The sequence below is a fragment of the Nycticebus coucang genome, chromosome 10, assembly GCF_027406575.1.
Source record: "Nycticebus coucang isolate mNycCou1 chromosome 10, mNycCou1.pri, whole genome shotgun sequence".
Taxonomy (NCBI): domain Eukaryota; kingdom Metazoa; phylum Chordata; class Mammalia; order Primates; family Lorisidae; genus Nycticebus; species Nycticebus coucang.
In genome coordinates this window covers 116,451,914-116,476,801 of record NC_069789.1, presented here as the reverse complement: position 1 = coordinate 116,476,801, position 24,888 = coordinate 116,451,914, and the positions used below count along the sequence as shown (strand labels likewise).

The 24,888-nt window shown below is 48.8% G+C and overlaps 2 protein-coding genes and 1 long non-coding RNA gene across 8 annotated transcripts in view; 2 read left to right on the top strand and 1 right to left on the bottom strand.

Moving 5' to 3' along the window:
• The window catches only part of GRIN2D (glutamate ionotropic receptor NMDA type subunit 2D), a 45,873-nt gene extending 28,900 nt beyond the window's left edge, over positions 1 to 16,973 (top strand). For 3 of the 4 annotated variants that reach the window (XM_053607388.1, XM_053607389.1, XM_053607390.1), the window contains 3 exons: positions 13,831 to 14,018; positions 14,214 to 14,446; positions 14,660 to 16,370. In XM_053607388.1, coding sequence (XP_053463363.1) covers positions 13,831 to 14,018; positions 14,214 to 14,446; positions 14,660 to 15,994 — 1,756 coding nt within the window. In that variant the 3' untranslated portion in view covers positions 15,995 to 16,370. Of the gene's footprint in view, positions 1 to 13,830; positions 14,019 to 14,213; positions 14,447 to 14,659 lie in introns of all 4 variants that reach the window. The other variant, XM_053607387.1, reaches the window with a different exon arrangement.
• Positions 13,904 to 15,437, bottom strand: LOC128597209 (uncharacterized). 3 transcript variants are annotated; one of them, XR_008383227.1, is made up of 3 exons: positions 15,059 to 15,194; positions 14,152 to 14,253; positions 13,904 to 14,040 (listed from the first exon to the last, which is right to left on the bottom strand). It is a non-coding gene; the product is annotated as an uncharacterized LOC128597209 (long non-coding RNA). The 3 variants fall into 3 exon arrangements; XR_008383228.1 differs by lacking the exon at positions 15,059 to 15,194 and adding an exon at positions 15,302 to 15,437 and having other exon boundaries at positions 13,956 to 14,074; XR_008383226.1 differs by having other exon boundaries at positions 13,956 to 14,074.
• A 1,074-nt stretch (positions 16,974 to 18,047) lies between the features above and the next one.
• Positions 18,048 to 24,709, top strand: GRWD1 (glutamate rich WD repeat containing 1). The gene is made up of 7 exons (XM_053607391.1): positions 18,048 to 18,276; positions 18,463 to 18,580; positions 18,720 to 18,879; positions 21,832 to 22,045; positions 22,186 to 22,328; positions 22,552 to 22,749; positions 23,846 to 24,709. Exons 1-7 carry the CDS (start codon positions 18,090 to 18,092, stop codon positions 24,161 to 24,163), a joined length of 1,338 nt encoding a protein of 445 aa, XP_053463366.1. The 5' UTR covers positions 18,048 to 18,089; the 3' UTR covers positions 24,164 to 24,709.
• Positions 24,710 to 24,888: the final 179 nt, after the last annotated feature.

The window sequence follows — 24,888 nt, the reverse complement described above, 5'->3', positions numbered from 1 at the left end:
TTAGCAGGATTTGATTCACTTTTTGAACCATCTCACTAGACCAGGTAGGTTTTTTTTTTTTTTTTTTTTTTTAGACAGAGTCTTAACTTTGTTGCTCTTGGTAGAGTGCCATGGTGTCACCGTTCACAGCAACCTCAAACTCTTAGGCTCAAGCGATTCTCTTGCCTCAGCCTCCCAAGTAGCTGGGACTACAGGTGCTCACCACAACAGCCGGCAGCCGGCTATTTTTTTTTTAGAGATGGGGTCTCGCTCTGGCTTAGGCTGCTCTCAAACTCGTGAGCTCAGGAAATCCACCTGCCTCGGCCTCCCAGAGGGCCTGACGGTGTGTCTTTCCAGCTCCAGAGCCTAGTAATTGGAATCAGAACCCCACCCTCCCTTCATCCCCACAAAACCCCACTGGAGTACACAGAGGGGTGTTGAAAGTGTGTGTGTATGTGTGTGTTTGTGTGTGTAAGTAAAGTGATGTCCAATAGAATGCAACATGAGAAGAAGAGAAAAGCAGGTGAAATTAATTTTAGTAACATATTTTACTCAACCCAATATGTCCAAAATATTATTTTAACATGTAATCAGTATAAACACAGTTGAGACCTTTCAGTCATTTTTCCTCACACGAAGTCTTTGAAATCTGGTGTGCATTTTACACGCATAGCACATCTCAGTTCACAACTGCCACATTTCAAGTGCTCCACTGTGCCAGTGACGTGTAGCTGCGGGATCAGAGAGCCCAGGTCTGTATCACCCAAACGCAAAAAAATTTCATAGGGAACATAAGGAACAGAAAACATAAAAGGGCTGGGGCCACCTGCCTATGCTTTTTCACTTCCTTCCTCACCCCCTTTCCCCAGTATTCTCCCCAGCCAGCTAGCTGACGCATCACTCTCCCTTCCCCCATCTTCCTTTTTCCTCCCCAGCCCTTCCCTCCAGGAAGGCCTCTGGGAATTCCAAATCCTTCTCCAACTCCTTCTCCTCCTCCTCCTCTTCTTCTTCTGCTTCTTTCTCTTAAAGGTGGGGGGAGGGCGCGTCACTTGTGCCAAGCAGCCTTCCTTAGAACACAGGGATGCCTACAAACAGAATCACCACCTTCTTTTACTTCTACAGGTATCCCTAACACTCCCATTCTGTTTAGTCCTTTTGCTCAGAGAGCAAGAATTCAGAGATTCACAGGGACCCCACTTTCCGAATCTACTCGCTCCCTGAGTTTTGGATACCATGCTGTGAGAATGTGGCTAGCAAGAAACCAGCCCCATCTCACAAAATGAACCCAAATCTATGTCCTCTGTGAGCTCAGAGGAAAAAAAGGATACCTGTATTTTCTCCCCACATAAATGTCAGCCACATCCCCAGCCTTTAAAAAGTAAAAATAGCTTGAGGCCTCATCCCATGTCTTTTTATAGATTTTTTTCATCTTTTTTTATTGAGATACAACTTTCGTACAGTGAGGTGCTGTGAGGTACAAAAGGTGTGCAAGTCACTGGTGATTTTAAACATGCATATACATTCATGCGACTACACCCAGATTAAAGTATGGACAATTTCCCAGTTCCCCAGAAAGCTGCCCTCTGCCCCTCTGGTCATCATGGAATATCACCATAAATTAGTTTTGCCTGATTCTAAACATCCTCTGGTCAGAATCAAACAGTTATCTTTTGTGTGTCTGGCTTATTTTGCTTAGTGCTGTTACTAGATTGTTCATTGAAGATTACCATTGATTATACCATTATATGAATACATCATCATTCTTTCTTTCCACCACTAGACATTTGGGTTGTTGCCAGTGTTTGGCCATTATGAATATTCTACTGTGAACATTTTTGTACAAGTGTCTAAGGGACATACACATTCATTTTTCTTGGGTGTATTCCCATGGGTGGAACTGCCAGGTCATAGGGGGAGGTACGCTTAGCTGTAACAGACACTGCCAGCCATCTTCCAAAGTATCTGTACCAATTTATACTCTGGTAAGCAGAACAAGAGAGTTCTACTTGTTCTATATCCATGCCAAGGCTTGGTATCATTCCCACATCTTTTTTTTTTTTTTCTTGAGACAGAGTCTCACTTTGTCACCCCCTGGTAGAGTGCTGTAGTGTCATAGCTCACAGCAACCTCAGACTCCTGGGCTCCAGCTGTTCTTTTGCTTCAGCCTCCCAAGTAGCTAGGACTACAGGCACCCACTACAATGCCCAGCTATTTTTAGAGATGGGGTCGCCCTCTAGCTCAGGTTGATCTTGAACCTGTGAGCTCAGGTGATGCACCTGCTTTGGCCAACCAGAGTGCTGGGATTACAGGGGTGAACCACCAAGTCCGGCCCCATTCCCACATCTTTTTAACTTTACTAAAGTGTTAATTATGTATCAAGTTCTGTTCTAACATATTTAGACTCACAATTGTTTTGTTTTGTTTTTGTAGAGACAGAGTCTTACTTTATGGCCCTCGGTAGAGTGCCGTGGCCTCACACAGCTCACAGCAACCTCCAACTCCTGGGCTTAAGTGATTCTCTTGCCTCAGCCTCCAAGTAGCTGGGACTACAGGCGCCCGCCACAACGCCCGGCTATTTTTTGGTTGCAGTTTGGCCAGGGCCGGGTTTGAACCCGCCACCCTCGGTATATGGGGCCGGCGCCTTACCGACTGAGCCACAGGCGCCGCCCTGTTTTGTTTTGTTTTTTGGAGACAGAATCTCACTCAGTCACCCTGGGGTTGAGTGCCATGGCATTATATCTCACACCAACCTCAAACTCTCGGGCTCAAGAGATCCTCGTCTCCCTAGTACCTGGAACTTGTAGGCACCTGCCACAACACCCAGCTATTTTTAGAGATGGAGTCTCACCCTTGCTCAGGCTGGTCTCAAACTCCTGAACTCAAGCAATCCACCTGACTCGGGCCTCCCAAAGTGCTAGGATTATAGGCATGAGACAGTGTCATTCCATCGCCCTAGGTAAAGTTCCATGGTATCATAGCTTACAGCAACCTCAATCTCTTTTTTTTTTTTTTTAATTTTTTTGTAGAGACAGAGTGTCACTTTATCGCCCTTGGTAGAGTGCCATGGCATCACACAGCTCACAGCAACCTCCAACTCCTGGGCTTAAGCGATTCTCTTGCCTCAGCCTCCCGAGCAGCTGGGACTACAGGTGCCCGCCACAACACCCGGCTATTTTTTTGGTTGCAGTTTGGCCGGGGCTGGGTTTGAACCCGCCACTCTCGGTATATGGGGCTGGCGCCTTATCGACTGAGCCACAGGTGCCGCCCCAACCTCAGTCTCTTGAGTTTAGACAGTCCTCTTGCCTCAGCCTTCTGAGTAGCTAGGACTATAGCACCCACCACAATGCCTGGCTATTTTTTTCTATTTTTAGTAGAGACAAGGTCTCACTCTTGCTCAGGCTGGTCATGAACCCCTGAGCTCAGGCAATCCATCTGCCTCGGCCTCCCAGAGTGCTGGGATTACAGGCATGAGCCACAGTGCCCAGTGCAGGTTCACAATTATTTTACAAAAATTAATCAACTTTATATTTTGTCCTCTAGTCCTGGACACCAGAAGTCTTTTGGCTCTTTCTGAGGGCTGTAAGGGAATGAGGCCTCTCTTCTTGGCTTGTATGTGGCCATCTTTTCCCTGTGCCTCTTCATATCAGCTTCCCTCTATGCAGTTTCCCTCTGTGCATGTCTTTGCCTAAACTTCTCATTTTTATAAGTACACTATCATATTGGATTAGGTCTCTATCCTAAAGACCTCATTTTAACTTTATTACCTCTGGAAAGGCCCTATCTTCAAATGAGGTCACATTCTTAAGTCCTGGTGGCTAGGGCTTCAATATGTGAACTTGGGAGGGGACACAATTCAACACTTCGGAACAATCTTGGGTGAATATTCTTAGCAACTGAAGCGTGGCAAGATTTGACAGCTGCTGGGTGGCAGATCTGGGATTAGGACCCTGGCAGTCTGATTCTAGACCCCAGCCTCTCGACTGCCAAGATACGTTGCTTTAGATGTGCAGGGAGAAACCTAGAGTCACTCCTTTGTCTTTTCCCCAGATGCTTCATAGATTCACAAAGGACACCCCTGTGTTTTTCATGGTCACGTCTTGCTCTATTTTCCTGCTTCTGCAGGAATTCTTTTCCCCTAGTATCCCTTTTTCTCTTTTTTCAAATTTTTCAATCTATTTTTATCAGTAATCCATCCATTTAGGTTATTTATTTATTTATTTATTTATTTTTAGACAGTCTCACTCTGTACCCCTGGGTACAGTGCCATGCCATCCTAGCTTACCTCAACCTCAAACTCCTGAGCTCAACCAATCCTCCCGCCTCAGCCTCCTAAGAATCTGGGACTACAGGCGGCTGCCATAATGCCCAGTTAGTTTTTCTATTTTTAGTAGAGACAGGATATTGCTCTTGCTCAGGCTGGTCTCTGACTCCTGAGCTCAAGGGATGCTCCCACCTCAGCCTCCCAGAGTGCCAGGATTACAGGTGTGAGCCACTGTGCCCAGCCCCACTTACTTTAGACGGTCAATTGCATGAGTTTTATTTTTTATTTATTTTATTTTTATTTTTTTGCAGTTTTTGGCAGGGGCTGGGTTTGAACTCACCACCTCCAGCATATGGAGCGGGTGCTCTACTCCTTTGAACCACAGACGCCACCCCCATGAGTTTTATTTTTAATGAGAAACAGCAATCCCCCTTCTGCCTACCCTCCATTTCTCCTGTACCAAAAGACTCTGCTTTTACCTCATTTATTGTGTCTTTTTGCTCTTTAGCTGCCTGTCTCTAACTACCACGTTTGTGTGGCTACCTCCTGATTTTTCAGTTTAAGGCATTTTCCATCCGCTTCTCACTGCGGAAGACATGCTCTTATTTAAATCAATCCAGCCTCCCACATTGTGATTCTCACTAGATGAATATTCAGTGTTTACATGTTATGACTATGTAAATGCTCTCACAGCTGCCACAGTAGTAAACTGTGATTACTTTCCTCTCCTATACAATTCTTTGTTTTTCCTGGAGTTAATAATTGTCTTTTTTTTTCAGTTGTTTAGTGGCTGAGTTTTCTTTGTGCTTAACTAATTCAAACCCAAATTCTCTGTCAACTATCTGAATCTCTGCTAAATATATTCAGAAGCATTAGAGACCATATTCATTTCATCTTATTAAAGAAGTTGCTGTCGTGCCCATCTGGCCCTCTCCGCTCTAGTGCATAGATTGCTTGTTCTTTTAAGCTTCCTGACAAAAGGTACCTAAGAAGCATATTTTTTGAGACATAGCAAATCTGAAAAGTCTTTATTCTGTTCTCATACTTGATGGACACTCTGGCAGGGTATAGAATTCTGGATTAGAGATTACTTTCTTTTAGAATTTGGGAAATATCATTCCATTGTTATCTAATGTCCAGTGCTACAGAAGAAATCCTATACCTTTGTATGTGATCCATTCTTTCTTTTCCTTGTCCTCAGTGGACTAACATTTATCAGCAACAGGCCTTAATCTATTTTCATTGCTGGGCCTTTCACTTGTCATTTGTTCTGAGAAATAAAAATATTTCTTCAATTTTCTTGAATTCTTTCATGTACAGTTTCCCTCTCTCCTTCATTTCTCTTTCTTTCTGGAACTCATAATAATTTGATGTCTGACTTCCTGGAGTATTTATTTTTCACGTTTCACGACTTTAATAGAATAATCTAACTATTCTAATGTACAAATTGAGAACACCATATTCAGTTGTTACAAATGTGTTACAAGGTAAGGCTGAGCACAGTCCTACATGGAGTATTTATTTATTTATTTATTTACTTTTTTTTTTGGAGACAGGGTCTTGCTCTGCCACTTAGGCTAGAGTGCAGTGGGGCCACCATAGTTTGCTGAAGCCTCCAGTTCCTTGGCTCAGGTAATCTTCCTATCTCAGCCTCCTGAGTGGCTAGGATTACAGGTGTGCACCACCAAGATAGGCTAATTTTTAAAATATATATACTTTTAGAGATGAGGTCTCACTATGCTACCTTAGCTAGCTTCAAACTCCTGAACTCAAGTGATCCTACTGCCTCAGCCTCTCAAAGCACTAGGATCACCAGCATAAGCCACCATGCCTGGCATTTTTACTTATTTTATTCTCTTTTTCCATCTCTCTATCTTTCTGCTCTATTTCTTGAGAGCAGGCCCTGGCCAGGTTTGAACCCACCACCCCCAGTGCACAGGGCCAGCACTCTAACCATTGAGCTACGGGCACCCAGCCTCCTGAGAAAGTTTAATTTTTCTTCCACTTCTTTATTAAACTTTTCTTTTTTGGTAGTATATTTTTAATTTCTAAGGACTGTTATTTTAGTCTTTGTATTTTTATAGTGTTTATGCATTTCATAGTCTCCTATTTTGTGGTATCTTATTCATGGTTAAAAGTTGCAGTATCTTGTCTTATTTCTCTGATGATATTAATGGTAATTGTTTTTTGGGGAGGAGGGTTATATTTTCTGCTTCTTGCGTACTCACTTTCCTCCAAGTCTCCCCTCCTCCCTTGGTTTGTTCATTTTGTGTCCATCTTTCTTGTTAGAGCTTTTATCTGATGTCTAGTAATCCTTGGTAGTCTATTTATACTTGGAAGTAGGAGTCAATGGAAGTGGTGGGCCTATGAAGGCATGAAAGTGGGGTTGTTGTCTATGAACTTCACTATAGGATGATCTGCCTGGATCATTTATGTTGGGGAATTTCCTATGTCAGTATTTTTTGTCTCTCTTTAAAAAAATATTTTTTTTTTCTGTAGAGACATGGTGGAGTCACATTATGTTACTACCCAGGCTGGTCTTAAACTTCTGGGCTTAAGGGATCTTCCCATCTATGTCTTCCAAAGTAGCTGGAACTATAGGCATGTGCCACTGCACCCAGAATATTTTTCAGTCTCTTTCTTGGGAGCGATATATATAGTAGAACATCCATAGTTGACTACCTCTTTTTTTTTTTTTTTTTGTAGAGACAGAGTCTCACTTTATGGCCCTCGGTAGAGTGCCGTGGCCTCACACAGCTCACAGCAACCTCCAACTCCTGGGCTTAAGCGATTCTCTTGCCTCAGCCTCCCGAGTAGCTGGGACTACAGGCGCCCGCCACAATGCCTGGCTATTTTTTGGTTGCAGTTTGGCCGGGGCTGGGTTTGCACCCGCCACCCTCGGTATATGGGGCCCGCGCCTTACCGACTGAGCCACAGGCGCCGCCCAGTTGACTACCTCTTTAAGTTGATCTTAGAGACAGGGTCTTGCTCTGCCACTTAGGCTAGAGTGCAGTGGGGCCTCTAATTTGTGGTCTAATTTTCATAGACCAGACAAGCACCACATGTAGTAAGTCCTACCTCCTTGTGTTGACCATCTATGTATGTTTACCAGTTATTTATAGTTCATTGGGTGGTCCCCTTACAGAGGTTCTATTGTGTATATATAGAAAGAGAAACAAAGAAGAAAACAAATAATGCACCATGATCTTCCTGATAAGATAACTCATAATATGAAAAGTTAAAAGGCATTCATTCATTCAGTACACTGTTTTGTTTTGTTTTCTTTTTTTTTTGAGACAGTCTCACTCTCTTGCCTGGGATAGAGTGCTATTGCCTCAGCCAGGCTCACAGCAATCTCAAACTTTTGGGCTCAAGGGATCCTCCTACCTCAGCCTCCCAAGTAGCTGCGACTACAGGCACCCACCACAATGCCTGGCTAAGTTTTCTCTTTTTTTATTTTTTTTTTATTTTTATTTATTTATTTTTAGAAACAAAGCCTCAAGCTGTCACCCTATGTAGAGTGCTGTAGCATCACAGCTCACAGCAACCTCCAACTCCTGGGCTCAAGCGATTCTCCTGCCTCAGCCTCCCAAGTAGCTGGGATTACAGGCGCCCGCCACAACACCCGGCTGTTTTTTGGTTGCAGCTGTCATTGTTGTTTGGCGGGCCCGGGCTGGATTCGAACCCACCAGCTCAAGTGTATGTGGCTGGCGCCTTAGCCACTTGAGCCATAGGCGCTGAGCCAGTTTTGTCTTTTTTTAGAGACTGGGTCTCGCTATTGCTTAAGCTGGTTTCAAACTCTGGACCTCAAGCAGTCCTCCAGCCTCAGCCTCCAGAGTGCTAGGATTATTGGCATGAATCACTGCACCCAGTCCTCAATAAATATTTATTAAGGCCTTCTTGTACCAGGTACTGGGGCTATACCAGTGAACAAATCAAAGTCCCCGGAGTTTCCATTCTATTCTGGGAGACAATAACGTGTGTGTGTGTCTACAGTAGCACTATCCAGGAGAAAGATAGGTATCTCCAATAGACAGAACATTTTTGTGATGATGGAAAGTTCTAGACTTAGGCAGTCCAATATGGTAGGCACCAGCTACTGATCATTTGAAATGTGATTGGTATGACCAATGAACCAGAGGTTTTTATTTTTAATTAAATTTAAATGCAAATAGCCACTTGTGGCCAGTCATTATCACAATAGACAGCACTATAAAATTCCATCCTTATACTGCGGGCTTACCCTACCTCTGAGGGCAACCAACCCCATATGAAGAGGAAGGAAATAAAGAAACACAGCTTCTGCTCCCAGCCCATTCTGGGAGCCTGTTCCATGAGTGATGTCCAATTTCTCACTGACACAGCAGGAGCAAAATAGGAAACACTAAGTCCCCATTCTCTAATGTAAGGATTATTTTTTATTTCCTTCAGATCAATTAAAACATGAATGCATTCACGCACATCTTTATACATTCCAAACTAAAAGTACACACTGTTCTCATCTCGGTTTCCCACCCCCGCCACCCGTGGAGCAAAACCTCTTGGCATCTTTTCCATATTAATGAAATCTTACCTCAGCTCCCGTGCCACTGCCCCACAGAATTTCCGCCTTGAATCAGCCTGAATCCATTCAGTTAACCACTTTTTATTAAGCACCTAATGTGTGCTTTATGTGGATTCAGTGGTGAACCAGACTGGCAAAGTCCCTACCCTCATGGAACTTAAATTCTAGCAGAGGGAGAGAGACAATAAACTAAATAATTAAGAACATTTTATAATGTGTTACTAGGCAACAAGAGATATGAGTAAAAATAGGGCAAAGAGAACCAATTTGGGAGACCTAGGAAGAAGGCTACAAATTGCAGTATTATTATTATTTCTTTTTTGAGACAGAGTCTCACTCTGTTGGCCTAGGTAGATTGCTGTGGCTTCAGCATAGCTCTGGGGTCAAAAGTCTCTTGGGCTCAGGCAATCCTCTTTTTTCAGCCTCCTGGAATAGCTGGAACAACAGGTGCCCCCCACAGTGCCCAGCTAGTTTTTCTATTTTAGTAGAAAATACTCTTGCTCAGGCTGGTCTTGAACTCCTGAAATCAAGCAATCCACCAGCCTCGGCCTCTCAGAGTGCTAGGATTATAAGCCTGAGCCACCACATCCTGCTTATTCTTATTATTGTTTTTTTGAAATAAGATGTTGCCCTGTTGCCCAGACTAGAGTACAGTGGCAGGATCATAGCTCACTGCAACCTCCAACTCTCGCTTGATCGTCCTGCTTCAGCCTCCCCAGTAGGTTGGACTACAGGTGTATACCACCACGCCTAGTTTTTTTTTTTTTCTTTGAGACAGAGTCTCACTTTGTCACCGGGTAGAGTGCCATGGCGTCATAGCTCACAGCAACCTCAGACTCCTGGGCTCAAGCGATTCCCTTGCCTCAGCCTTCTGAGTAGCTCAGATTACAGTTGCCCACCACAACACCAGGCTATTTTTACAGGCGGGGTCTCGCTCTAGCTCAGGCTGGTCTCAAAATTGTGAACTCAGGTGGCCTCCCGAAGTGCTGGGATACAGGCGTGAGCCACCATGTCCAGCTCCATTTTTAAAAAATTTTTCAAAGAGGCTGGGCGTGATAGCTCACACCTGTAATCTTAGCACTCTGGGAGGCCAAGGCAGGTGGATTGCTTGAGCTCAGGAGTTCAAGACCAGCCAGAGCAAAAGTAAGACCCCATCTCTGAAAAACAGCCAGGTGTTGTGGTGGGTGCCTATAGTCCCAGCTAATCAGGAGGCTGAGGCAAGAGATTGCTTAAGCCCAAGAGTATGAGGTTGCTGTGAGCTATGACATCATAGCACTCCACCCAGGGCAACAAAAGTGAGACTCTGTCTCAAAATAATAATAATAATAATTTTTTTTTAATAGAAAGGGTCTCACTATGTTGACCAGTCTGGTCTCCAACTTCTGGCCTTAAGCAATCCTCCTACCTTGGCCTCCCAAATAGATTGCAGTTACTAAATGGAGTGCTAAAGAAGGTGTCTTTTGTGGCTCAGTGAGTAGGGTGCAGGCCCCATATACCGAGGGCAGTGGGTTCGAACCCGGCCCTGGCCAAATGGCAACAAAAAATAGCTGGGTGTTGTGGCGGACACCTGCAGTCCCAGCTACTCAGGAGACTGAGGCAAGAGAATCCCCTAAGCCCAGGAGTTGGAGGTTGCTGTAAACTGTGATGCCACAGCACTCTACCGAGGGCCACAAAGTAAGACTCTGTACCTAAAAAAAAAAAAAAGGTGTCTTTTGAGGAAACACTTTTGAGGGAAAAGTTAAGGAAACCAGTCAGGTGGCTGTCTGGGAGACAAACGTTCCAGCAGAGAACAGTGCAAAAGCCCTGAGGCAGGAATAAGCTGCCAGTGTTCCAAGTACAGGACACAGACCAGGGAGCAAAATGGGTAACAGGGAGCTTGGGAGATGCAGGGAGGGGCAAGTATCAAATGGCACGGGGCCTTGAACTTTGAGATATCTGTGAATGGCATGGAATGTCAGGGGAGGGTAGTGAGCTGAGTACGGACAGGGGCTCACTCAAATGTTAAGATCCTTCTGGCAAGGGGCTGGGAACAAACAGGATAGCAAGGACAGGCACAAGGAATTTTAATTTTTTCCAAACCTACACCCAAATAAAGGCCATATGTAAGAAATAACTGAAGGGCTGGGCGTAGTGGCTTATGTCTGTAATCCCAGCACTCTGGGAGGCCAAGGCAGGTGGATTGCTTGAGCCCTGGAGTTCAAGACCAGCCTGAGCAAGAGTGGGACCCCGTCTGTAAAAAATAGCTGGGTGTTGTGGTAGGTGCCTGTAGTCCCAGCTACTTGGGAGGCTGAGGCAAGATAATTGCTTGAGCCCAAGAGTTTGAGGTTGCTTCAAGCTATGACGCCATGGCACACACCCCCAGGGCAACTGAATGAGACTCTGCCTCCCCCACCCCAGCCCACCCCCCCAGAAAAAGAAAAGAAAAGAAATGGCTGAGTTTTAATAGAAATTTAGGCACCTTTGGGGGATGGGAAGTTGGGAATGGGGGTGGCGCCTGTGGCTCAAGGAGTAGGGCGCTGGCCCCATATGCTGGAAGTGGTGGGTTCAAACCTGGCCCCGGTCAAAAACTGCAAAAAAAAAAAAAAGGAAGTTGGGAATGGGGTAAGGGAGGTTGACATTAAATATACTGAGCAAATGTGAATGCTATTAGATCTCCTCTTCCTGAAATCCTCTCAAATGATTCCACCATTGGAAGCCTTGATTTTTAGCTTCTTCAAAAATGGTCCTTAAGAGTCTCTCCCTCCCCTCCTCTATGTCCTCTGAGGACCCCTGGAGACCCTTCTTCCATCTTATCCTAGTTCCCAGCCCCTCCATCCTTCATCTTCTGTAAGAGGAGCCTGACTCTGGAAATTTCAGTCTTCCCAATTAAACAGGTAGCGCAATTCACCTTTTGCCCCCAAGGGCATTTTCCTAAACAAAGAGAAACCTAGAGAAAAATTACAGTTTGCCTACAAGGCAGAAATGCCCGCAGGCGCTTGCAGTATTTTTCCTGCCTATATGTATGTTTCTAGATGTCAGCTGGGATCTCTCTGCTGTTTGACTTATATAAAATTAATTCAAACCCCATTCATCAACAGAAGGATGGTGAACACCGTCCCTCCCCAAGTTTCTCCTAATTGTTTGCCCCTTCTCCAAGCCTGTGCTTCAGTTAGACTTCAGCTTGAGCCCTGGAGTTCAAGACCAGCCTGAGCAAGACTTCAATTTGGGAAATCCATTCCCTCTTTCCTGGTTTGGGGGTGCAAGGATGAATTCAGTCCTTTTCATAATTTTCTACACAACCAACCACACACACAAGGCATTTATGTATGAGCATGTGAGTGTATAGACAATGCTTTTCTGAAGATTTGGCGACGTAAAGGGATTTACATTAACAGACAGGCTAACAACTTAACACTCAAGGTTAAGTGTTCTTGCCTGGAAGATATTTTGCCTTCTCTGCAACCCAGCATCCAGCCATTTGTCTTCCCCAGACCTGCACTGTCCAATACTATTTCCATTTAAATTAATTAAAACTAGATAAAATTTAAAAATTCTGCCCCTTCATCATACTGGTCACTTTTCAAGTGCTCATGAGCAACATGTGGCTGGTGGCTGCCATTCTGGACAGTGAATATGGAAAATTCCATCATCACAGCATGTTCTTTTAGATAAAGCTGGACTAGAGAAAGACAGTTACCTCTAAGAACTAGCCTGGTGTCTGAAGTTAAGATGACCAAAGTTTTACTCCACTATGCATGTAATTTATAAAAATAAATATAGCCAGGTAGCTCATATCTGCAGTCCCAGCTCTTCAGGAAGCTGAGGCATAAGGATCGCTTGAGCCTAGGAGTTGGAGGCTACAGTGTGGGTGACAGAGTGCAACCATCTCTAAAAAAATTTAATTTAATTTAAAAAATTTAGTTATACTCTGTGATTCTGATACTAGTTTTTTGTTTTTGTTTTTTTTAGGATAATACACCTTGAACATCTTTACCTTTCAGATCATAAGCATTTAACTGACAACACAGAATAGTTACATAGTATTCCTAAGTGTGGGTTCATTTATTCACTCATTCATTTATTGCATAAATACTTACCACCCTCATTATATCTGCCAGGAACTGTGCCCCAGCCACAGTATAAGATGGACTGGGACCCTGGGGAGCTTGCAGTCTCATGGGATAGGCTAAGGTTAATTAAATAATCACAAAAATAAATGAAAAATGGCAGCAGTTATGAAGGAGTGAGCTATGCCTGCAGCGTGTACCCTGATGTCTATCTACCATGAGCACCAATCCCACATTCCCTTTCCTCTTCCCACCAAGTCTTAAAACTCAGGGCTTCATCCCAGAACCCAAGCAAGTTATGACATAGTGTCATATGATTCCCTCTCTGAAAAAATGGAGGTGATAGTTTCTATTTGGACATTATGAAAATTAAATGAATTCTTAGCCTAGATAGAGCAGTGTCTGGCACAATATAAGTGATCATTCATTTGTACTATTATTTTATTATTCTCCCTTCTAAGCCTCAATCTCCTCTTTAAAATGTAGGAGTAAACAGGACCTTCAGAGGGCTGCTGTGAGGATTAAACAAGTAATTATTTCATGAACCCCCCACAGCTACTATTCCTCCAGCACTCCCTTTGTATCAGATATTCACCTTTTCAGTAACTCTGGAGGGGAGTTATTGCTTTTATGCCCATTTTACAGATGCTAAAACTGAGGCACATAACTGGGCATTGTGGCAGCACCTGTAGTCCCAGCTACTTGGGAGGCTGAGGAAAGAGAATCACTTAAGCCCAAGAGTTTGAGGTAGCTGTGAGTTGTGACATCAGAGCACTCTACCAAGGGCGACATAGTGAGACTGTTTCAAAAAACAAACAAACAAAAAAAAAAAAACTGAGGCACAAAGACTTGTAATTGACTTGCTCAAGAGCTCAAGGCCACTTATAATTTGGGATAGTGAGAAGTTAGGGGTGAGGGAGGTTGGAGCTGGGCCTTGAGGGCATCTAGGTAAGACCACCCTTCCTGCCCCCTTCCCCCAGGAAGCTGGATGCCTTCATCTATGACGCAGCCGTGCTCAACTACATGGCCCGCAAAGATGAGGGCTGCAAGCTGGTTACCATCGGCTCCGGCAAGGTCTTTGCCACGACAGGCTATGGCATCGCCCTGCACAAGGGCTCCCGCTGGAAGCGGCCCATCGACCTGGCGCTGCTGCAGTTCCTGGGGGACGGTGCGGCTGTGCGCAGGGCTTTCTATACCGGAGAGGGAGGTCAAAACCCTTGGGTCCTGGGGAAGGAAGGAAAGAAGTCCCGGGCACCAGAGTTTGAGGAAGGAAGGGGCTGCAGGCGGGACTAGACTCGTACATCAGAAGGGAGGATCTTCAGAGGGTACTTATGGCAGGTGACCTCTGATCTCTCTCCCTCAGATGAGATCGAGATGTTGGAGCGCCTTTGGCTCTCCGGGATCTGCCATAATGACAAGATCGAGGTGATGAGCAGCAAGCTGGACATTGACAACATGGCAGGTGTCTTCTACATGCTCTTGGTGGCCATGGGCCTCTCCCTGCTGGTCTTCGCCTGGGAGCACCTGGTGTACTGGCGCCTGCGGCACTGCCTGGGGCCCACCCATCGCATGGACTTCCTGCTGGCCTTCTCTCGGGTATGAGGGGGAGAGGGGTAGAGATGGGAGAGACGGAAGTAAAGACTGGGAGAGACAGGAAGAGATAGGGAGAGATGGGAAGACACAGCATAGATGGGGGAGCGACGGGGTGGGATGGGTAGAAATGTAAGAGGTACGGAAGAGGGGGGGTAGAATACGAGGAAAAGCAGGTGTCTCCTGCCCACGCTGACCCGCTCCTACTGCCGGTCTCAGGGCATGTACAGCTGCTGCAGCGCCGAGGCCGCCCCACCTCCAGCCAAGCCCCCTCCTCCACCACAGCCTCTGCCCAGCCCCGCGTACCCCACCGCGCGGCCGGCGCCTGGCCCTGCGCCCTTCGTGCCCCGTGAGCGCGCAGCGGTGGACCGCTGGCGCCGCACCAAGGGCGCAGGGCCGCCGGGGGGCGCAGGCCTGGCCGACGGCTTCCACCGCTACTACGGCCCCATCGAGCCGCAGGGCCTGGGTCTGGGCCTGGGCGAGGCGCGCCCGGCACCGCGGGGCGCAGCAGGGCGCCCGTTGTCCCCGCCTACTGCGCAACCCCCGCAGAAGCCACCACCCTCCTACTTCGCCATCGTGCGGGACAAAGAACCGGCCGAGCCCCCGGCCGGTGCTTACCCTGGCTTCCCGTCGCCGCCCGCGCCCCCAGCTGCCGCAGCCACCGCCGTCGGGCCGTCTCTCTGCCGCTTGGCCTTCGAGGACGAGAGCCCGCCAGCGCCCGCGCGCTGGCCGCGCTCAGACCCCGAGAGCCAGCCCCTGCTGGGGCCTGGCGCGGGCGGCGCGGGCGGTGCAGGTGCCTCGGGTGGCGGAGCCCCGGCAGCGCCACCCCCGTGCCGCGCAGCGCCGCCCCCCTGTCCTTACCTTGACCTGGAGCAGTCGCCGTCGGACTCGGAAGACTCGGAGAGCCTGGGCGGCGCGTCGCTGGGCGGCCTGGAGCCCTGGTGGTTCGCCGACTTTCCTTACCCGTATGCCGAGCGCCTCGGGCCGCCGCCTGGCCGCTACTGGTCAGTCGACAAGCTCGGGGGATGGCGCGCCGGCAGCTGGGACTACCTGCCCCCGCGCAGCGGTCCAGCAGCCTGGCACTGCCGTCATTGCGCCAGCTTGGAGTTGCTGCCACCACCGAGACACCTCAGCTGCTCTCACGATGGCCTGGACGGCGGCTGGTGGGCGCCACCTCCCCCGCCCTGGGCCGCTGGGCCCCCGCCTCGACGCCGAGCCCGCTGCGGATGCCCGCGGCCGCACCCTCACCGCCCGCGGGCTTCGCACCGCGCGCCCGCCGCTCCACCGCACCACCACCGTCACCGGCGTACCGCGGGGGGCTGGGACCTCCCGCCACCTGCGCCCACCTCGCGTTCGCTGGAGGACCTCAGCTCGTGTCCCCGCGCCGCCCCTGCGCGCAGGCTCACTGGGCCCTCCCGCCACGCTCGCCGGTGCCCACACGCCGCTCACTGGGGGCCACCACTGCCCGCCGCGCCCCACCGGAGACACCGGGGTGGGGACCTGGGCAACCGCAGGGGCTCGGCACACTTCTCCAGCCTCGAGTCCGAGGTATGACGCGGCCCCGGGGGCTCCACCGCCCCCTGGGTCAGCGCAGGCCACAGCCCGAGGGGGCAGGCGGAAGGGACAGGACCCATGTGGGTTGGGAAGGAAAACAATGGAACTTGGCTGGACCCGCCTGGAGCAGCGTCCTACGCCCTCTTGCTTTGGGGAAACCATGAGGTGGAGAGGATTTGGTCCCCCAAGTCTCACCCAGCCTGAGAGCGAGGGGACAGGGGTCTCAGAGCCCACTGAACTTTTTTATAAACCCGACAAGGGCTTTTTAACATCACCAGATGGGGCGGGAGGTTTGGGGGGGTCACACCACACTCGCGCCCCACCCTACGCCCGGGGCCGTGGCCCCTACATCACTGTGCAGCTCCCCGGCCCTAGCCACGCCTCCGGGGAGGCCCGTTTTTAACCTTTCATCCATTGGGACTCAAAACTGTGAGACGCGTTTGCCAAACTGTGACCCCAGACCTTGGCCCCGCCACACAGAAACCCCTGACCCCAGACTGTGACTTCCAATTCCTAAAATGGTCATCCGACCCCAGACTGTGACCCCAGACCCCAAACTGTGACCCAAACCCCAGACTGCCCCAACCAGACTGTGACCCTTGACATCAAACCGTGACACACCCCTCCTTTCCACCTTTGCAGCTTTCCCCTATTTTGACCTAGCACACGTCCCCAACTGAATCCTGGCCTTCCCGTGATGATCCCAAACTCCCTCAAGCCAAAACTACCTATCCCGCCTCACCTTCCTATCCACCCAGGTGCCACCAGTCACAACTTCTCCAAATCCAGCCCTTATTGGTGACCCTTTGGTCATGACCCAGCAGACCCTCTAAAGCCTCCTCTTCCCAGATCTCCAGCCGGGTCTGGGGCTGGGTTGTGGAGTGGAGGATCTGGGAGTTCACACTTCACCAATCTCCCTTCCCACTCTCCTCTTCCATATTGCAGTGTTTGGAATAAAACATGTTTTTATGCCTCCTCAGTCCAAGCCTGAGCTCTGTGTCTGTCTCTTACCCCCATCAACTTCTCTGTAGGAAACAGAAACTGAGAAAAGTCCCCAGGGAGGAAACGGAAGGAGAATTAGAAAGAAAACATTCTAAAAGGAGGTAGCGAAACAAAAGACGAGGAAAGAGGTGGTGGGAAGAAACCCCGAGATGAGAGATAGTGAGAGGGAGTCAGGGCAGAGACCCCAAGAGTGGTGAGAGAAATCTCAGATATAAAACATTTTAGGATAAAATTTAGGGTCGCATTTCCTATGGATGTAGGCAACAAGGCTTATTTGATTCTTAATACCCTACTCACGTAAGCAAAGACGAGTCTAACGCAGCCCAGCCGATCCATACTATATTGAATGCTGTTCATCTCACCAATGTGAATCTATTTCAAACATTTCATTACGCCAATTAGCCAAACCGCTGGTGCTTAAGGGCGATAAAAAGAGGCAAAACACTTGTAATAGCTGCCTCCAGAGGGTGGACTTTCTGATTAAGTGTTTGCTGACCAAAGCTGCGATGTGAACGCCTGGTTAGGCAATCTACCTAGACGGTAGATTCAACTGACCAACTTATACATAATAAACAGCCTGTCTACTGTAAAGCATTTTGAAATAAATTAAAGCCATCATAACGGGGACAGGAGAAGAAACCGGCTTTATGAGTCCTCGGGGAACAGAAACCCTGTCTCCTTGCTTGTAGGAGCTCAAGTTTGCATATATGAATAATTAATTAAACGAGAAGAAAGCTTCGGGAATCAAAGGTACAAAGATGGAGTCTTCCGCTCTGAACTACTTAACAGGGAAAACAGACCGCCTACAGAACTACAACTTCCAGATGCCCTTGCCACTGCTAATGCGGAAGAGCGCCCCAAAGTCAGGCGGCACGTGTAGTTTTTGGGTATCTGCACGCTTCTCCCGTTGCGCCATTGCTCACATGGAAATGTTACTTTAGTCCTCCTTCCCTCTTCCCTCACTGCCCTCTTTAATTGGTGGGCCGAGGAAGTTTCCAAGATACCTGCGCAGTAGGGCTAATTCATTGGGCGGGGTGGGGTGGTGGAGCTAAACCCGGACGTGACGCTCTTACTTTGCGCCGGCGGTAAGAAGATGGCGGCACGCAAGGGTCGACGGCGCACGTGTGAAACAGGGGAACCCATGGAAGCCGAGTCCGGCGACACAGATTCCAAGGGTTCGGCCCAGGTCTACCTGCCTGGCCGAGGACCGCCGCTGCGCGAAGGCGAGGAACTGGTCATGGATGAAGAGGCCTATGTGCTGTACCACCGAGCGCAAACTGGTAGGGCTGAGGTTTTAGACTCCTGAGAGAAGGTGGTCCTGAGCCTTTAACATAAGAGGCGCTCAAGAAGAGAAGGTTGGGGTCTAAGGGGTGATCTCACACTGGAGACGTTTTATCCCTGAGGGAGGTGAGAGTTGAAATCGCTCTGTCCCATTATAACTCTTAAACTCCTCCTTACGTCCGCAGGCGCCCCTTGTCTTAGCTTTGACATAGTTCGAGATCACTTGGGAGACAACCGGACAGAACTTCCTCTTACTCTTTACCTATGTGCTGGGACCCAGGCGGAGAGTGCCCAGAGCAACAGGTGAGTGAGACCCGCGACTTTCCCAGAACTAGGAGTCAGAGACCTCAGCCCTTTCCTCAGAACTCAGGAGTTAGGGCACCTCCCTTCTCCCTAAGGATCCTGGTACCCAGTGCCTTACTCATCCCACACTTTCTCCCAGACTGATGATTCTTCGGATGCACAATCTGCATGGCACGAAACCCCCACCCTCAGAAGGCAGTGATGAAGAGGAGGAAGAAGATGAAGATGATGAAGAAGAGCGGAAGCCTCAGCTGGAGCTAGCCATGGTGCCCCACTATGGTGGCATCAACCGAGTTCGGGTACATATGGCCTCAAAAACCTTCTCTGCATTCTCTGGAACCCACCCCTATGTCTGTACCTCTTCCAACACCTCATGCCTGTCAGCCTTTTTTTTTTTGACACAAAGTTTCAAGCTGTTGCCCTGAGTGGAGTGCGGTGGCATCATAGCTCACAGCAACCTCCAACTCTTGGGCTTAAGTGATCCTTTTGCCTCAGTTTTTCTATTTTTAGTAGAGATGGGGTCTCACTCTTGGTCAGGCTGGTCTCAACCCTGTGAGCTCAGGCAATCCACCTACCTCAGCCTCCCAGAGTTGCTAGGATTACAGGCAAGAGCCACTATGCCTGGCCCCCGCCTTCAGCTTTTAGAAAAGTTTTATATATTTTATCTTTTTAGTTCTTTTGGGTGGGTTTTTGTTGTTGCTTTAGGGAGGATTAAGACAGTCTTGCAGGTAAAGTACAGTGGTGTCATCATAGCTCATTGCAACCTCAAACTCCTGGGCTCCTGGGCGAATAATCCTCCTGTCTCAGCTTCCTGAGTAGCTGGGACTACAGATGCTGACCACTATGCCCAGCTCATTTTTCTTTTTTTTGTAGAGACAGGGTCTTGCTCTTGCTCGGGCTGGTCTCAAACTCCTGAGCTCAAATAATCCTCCCTCCTTGGCTTCCCAGAATACTGGAATTATAGTCATAAGCCACCGCACCCAGCCTATATATTTTAACTATTATGATAGTTGTCATATGCTAAATACAGTTTTAGATTATAACTGGTTTTTATATTCTTCACCCTTCTCTTTGGTAAAATGGTGAGTTATAGAATTTACTCAGTGAGGTCGATATGAGGATAAAATGAAATAACTTACAGCATCAAGAATAGCAGCTGGTTGTAATATGAGAGGTGTGGGTTTTGTTATGTCATATGTCAGGAACTATTTGGGTTGTGAGGTTTGTTTTTTGCTTTAGAGTTAGAGCATCTTTTGATCAGGTAGATGTGTGAGTAAAATGAAATGGTACGTGGCAGCGCTTAGTATGGTAATTGGCTCATAGCTGGTTCTATGTGTTTTCATTAAATTATTATTGCCATGGTTCAGGGCTGTTGTAGATCCTGAAGATGTAGCAGCAAGCAGTAGGTCTCTGGCTCCATGCGCTTACATGCTAATGGGGGAAGGGAACAAATAGAAACTAAGTAAATGTATAGTATGTAAAAAGATGCTAAGTGTTGTGGATAAAATGTAAGATAAAGCTGCATACCGGATTTTGGTGGTCCTAGGGTTAGGGTTGCTATTTAAAATAGTGTGACTGGAAACATATTCAGTGATAAAGTGCCATTTGAACAGAGATCCACAGGTGCTGAGTCAAGGAGCCCAGGGTACCTATGAGAAACACATTTGCAGGCCAAGGAAACACAAGTTCAAAGGCCCTAGGGTGAACTTGACATGTTTGAGGAGTTTCAGGGGAAGCTAGGGAGTTTAGTGTGTCTGGAACAGAATGGACAGGTTGATGGTAAGGGGAGAATGACAAGATTTGGAGGGTGGGCACAGAGGAGACATAGGGCCTTCTAAGGCTTGGGCTTTTACTTGGGAGAAATTGGGACCCACTGGAGTGTTTAGATCAGGAAAGACAGGATCTGGCTTTTGTTTTAAAGGCATCCTTATGGCTGCCGTATTGAGAATCAGTTTGGAGGAGGCAAAGGCAGAAGGATAGAACCCTGTTAGGAGGTTGTTAAAGTAATTCAGGAGAAGGATGACTTTAGTAGTAGCTTGAGTGACAGCAATAAAGGTAAAGAGAAGGGGGTTGGAAGTATGTGCTTTTAGTGTAGCTAGCACAAACGGCATGAGAAAGAAGAGAGGACAGGAAAGAATTGTAGTTCTGCGTCTGAAGTGGAGAACACTCGGCAGGAGTTGTAGGCAGCAATTAAGAGTTTGGCTTTGGCCTTGTTATCTTTGACGAGTCAGTACAGTAAATGTCTGGGGTCAGCAGAGAGGTCACAGCTAGGGGATACTGGACACCTTGAGGCTGGACAGGATCTCCTAGTGAGCAAACATAACAGAGGCAGAGAGATCGGAGGATTGGTCTTGCAGCATTTAGATCATTACAGAGACCTGGAGTCTGAACAGACTGTGTGTGTGTGTGTGTGTGTGTGTGTGTCATTGTTTCACTTTGTTACCCTTGGTGGAATCCCATGGCATCATAGCTCACAGCAACCTCAAACTCCTGGGCTCAAGCGATTCTCTTGCCTCAGCCTCCCAAATAGCTAGGACTACAGGTACCCGCCACAATGCCAGGCTAGTTTTTAGAAACAGGGTCTCCCTCTTGCTCAGGCTTGAGCTCAGGTAATCCACCTGCCTCAGCTTCCCAAAGTGCTGGGATTACAGGAGTGAGCCACCTCGCCAGCCTTGCTGTTGAGAATCTCTTTTTTTTTTTTTTTTTTAAACAGAGTCTTACTTTGTTGCCCTTGGTAGAGTACTGTCATAGCTCACAGCAACCTCAAACTCTTGGGCTCAAGTCATCCTCTTGCCTCAGCCTCCTGAGTATCTGGGGTACAGATGCCCACTACAACACCCAGCTATTTTTAGAGACAGGGTCTCACTCTGGCTCAGGCTGGTCTCAAACCTGTGAGCGCAGGGCAATCCACCCACCTTGGCCTCCAGAATGCTAGGATTACAGGTGTGAGCCACTGCACCCAGCCTCTGAACATACTCTTAAAGACTGGTAGTAATTGTAGCCTCAGTTACCCACCCACCCAGAGTGAAGAGCTGGTCTTGCAGGTTGTGGTTTCCTTCCCACAAAGATTCCTAGAACCAGCAGTCCCAGCCCTTGGAGATCTATGGAACTGCAGTTCTGGTCCTCAGGGATGGAGGAAGCTTGTGGTCGTCTATGGAATTGCAGTTCTGGTCCTCAGGGATGGAGGAAGCTTGTGGTCGTCACCCTGAGCCTCCTACCCCACCCACTTTACACATACCCTTCCCCTGCAGGTGTCATGGCTGGGCGAGGAACCTGTGGCAGCAGTGTGGTCAGAGAAGGGCCAGGTGGAGATGTTTGCACTCCGGAGGCTTCTGCAGGTGGTAGATGAACCCCAGGCCCTGGCAGCCTTTCTCCGTGATGAGCAGGCCCGAGTGAAGTCCATCTTCTCTTTCGCTGGGCACATGGGCGAGGGCTTCGCACTTGACTGGTCCTCTCGTGTGCCTGGTGAGTCTCTGGGGTGTGCATGTGGTCCTGGGATGAGGGAAGTAGTGGGGTCTCCTGCAAGGGTGAGTACTTAAGACTCCAGGGAAGGGGGTGAGCTGTGGCCAGATGGGACAAGGTTGTTTCCTGATTGCCTTTCTCAGGTCGCTTGCTGACTGGTGACTGTCACAAGAACATCCACCTCTGGACACCTACAGATGGTGGTTCCTGGCACATTGACCAGCGGCCATTTGTGGGCCACACAAGTTCTGTGGAAGACCTGCAGTGGTCACCAACTGAGGACACAGTGAGGGAGGGCTGGGGGCCTGGTCACCTATTTTGATAGGTGGTGGGCTAGGCACCTGTAATCCTGGGTCTGAGGGAAGAGGGCGCTGGCCTGATAGAGATGCAGTTTCTAGGCCAATTTCTGGTAAGGGAGACACTGAAGGAGAGGGTGGCCCCCCACTAGTTCCATTCTTCATCCTGCAGTGGGGGGTACATCTGGGTTACTCAGACTTCACCTCGTCCAGGTGTTTGCCTCGTGCTCAGCTGATGCCTCTATTCGCATCTGGGACATCCGAGCAGCCCCCAGCAAAGCCTGTATGCTCACTACGACCCCTGCCCATGATGGGGACGTCAATGTCATCAGTTGGAGCCGCCGGGAGCCCTTCCTGCTTAGTGGTGGAGATGACGGGGCTCTCAAGGTCTGGGATCTTCGGCAATTCAAGGTATTTTCCCACTTGGGCGCTAGAGAAGCTACTGATCTCAGCAGCCACTGGGATTTGTAGGTTTTCCCCTCCTTAAATCATTTTATGTAGCCAGAACTTGGAAAGCTTGTAGAGTTAGAGTCCAAACCCTTCATAGTACAGATGAAGTCACTCACTCTACCAGGTGAATAGATGACAGGAGATAGAAGGTGCTGGGGGGCCCCCTGAAACTACAACTCCATCTGTTATGTCTGGCTTGACCCTTTGGCCACTGTGTTCCAGTGGCTGGACTAGGGGCTTCAGGGAGTTGTAGTTTGCATTTATAGAATCAGTTGAGGATCGAGGCCAACTCAGTCATTGCAGGAAAGGATTGAGGTGCAGAAAGGACAGGGGCAGATATGACATAACAGCCAAGGTAGCAGTTGACCTTGTAGAGCTGAGCCGAGAGGAGAAACTGCAGCGTCTGGTATTCCTCTGGACAAAGCTGTCACTTCACATGGCTCCGTGCCTTCTTGGGACACTATGATGTAACATTTTATTCCTTCCTCCAGCATAATTGGTTCTATAGAATCATCCCTGGGGAAGCTTCCAGAGATGGATTCAAGTCCCTTGGCCCAGCAGGTCATGGCCTCAGCAGATTGACATTGGAATTTGGGAGCCGCTTCTCCCAATCAGAGAGACTTTGATTTCCAGTGAAGCCTTTGCTTTAGTAAAAGTTCCGTGGTTCTTTATGGTTCTTTGCGTTGGTTGCCTCCGGAGCTTCTGGGAGTCATGCTTTTGTTCCCTTTAAGGCCTTTGTAGAATCTGCTGGGAGAACTGTTATCCGCCCTCTCCTTTTATGTGGAAGGAAACTGAGAACCGCCCAGGATACAACGGGGTGGGGATTTTATGACCTGAGCTGAAAAGGGCAGCTGTGCAGGCAAAATCATACTTCCCAGCAGCCCTGGGGACAGTTAGCCTTATTGCAGCTAGACTCTGGCTTTCACAGACTCTGGGCTTGTCAGGACTTAAAGGGTTGAACCCTGAGGCTGAAGAGGGGTGTGGGGCTCTGACTGGGTCTTCTCAGGAGTCAGGCTGAGGTGTTCAGAGCCCCTCACTCCTATCCTTTTCTCCATAGTCTGGCTCTCCTGTGGCCACCTTCAAGCAGCACGTGGCCCCAGTGACCTCTGTCGAGTGGCACCCCCAGGACAGTGGGGTCTTCGCAGCCTCGGGTGCAGACAATCAGATCACACAGTGGGACCTGGCAGTGGAGCGGGACCCTGAGGCAGGTGATGCAGAGGCCGACCCCGGGCTGGCTGACCTCCCCCAGCAGCTGCTATTTGTGCACCAGGGTGAGACTGACCTGAAAGAGCTGCACTGGCACCCACAGTGCCCCGGGCTCCTGGTCAGCACGGCTTTGTCGGGCTTCACTGTCTTCCGCACCATCAGCGTCTGAGGCCAGGTGGCTGTGCTCTCACCTTCCACTTGGGAGCTGACATGGAGGTTGGCTCCCCTGGAAGGGGCTTGCTTGAGGTCTGTTGATGAGCCTCCTCCAAAGAGAAGGGCTTAGTTTTGACCACGGGCTGCTGTGATAGGTTCTGTTTGCTGGATTATTCTCTAAAAGCACAGAGTTTGGTCCATTGAGCCTATTTGCGAAAGACTTGGTTTGACCATGGCTCTGTGAAACCACACCTACACAGAGATACTGACATCCTGTGTGTGCATGGATTTTCGTCCACTGTGACACCTGGCTGACCCTTTGGCCTCTCTGCTCCAGGGCCCAATTGCAGATATTGTACCCCCAGGGATCTCAAGGGCTTGGCAGTGGGTAGGTCCAATTTGAGGTGTGGGTTCTTCCAACACCATTTGGTTCTGCCCTTGTCTTCCTATCTGCTGGCTTCAGCCAAGATTTCCCAGTAGGGACTGCATTGACCTCTCCCTTCCCCCCTGGAATGCAGGCGGGGCTCTTGAGGGGCAATAAAGGACCAGAATAAGGCTGGAATCATGGTGTGAGACTGGTCCTTCGGCCACATCTCATGGTGAACCTGGTGTAGGGAGGAGGGGGCAGAGGCAGGAATTTTGGTCCCTGTCCCTAGGCCAGTCGGCTGGAATAAGCCATTGGGAATTACATGCAATCCAAGCCTCAGCCCAGTGGGTACCTCTGGTTCACCCTTCTCTAAA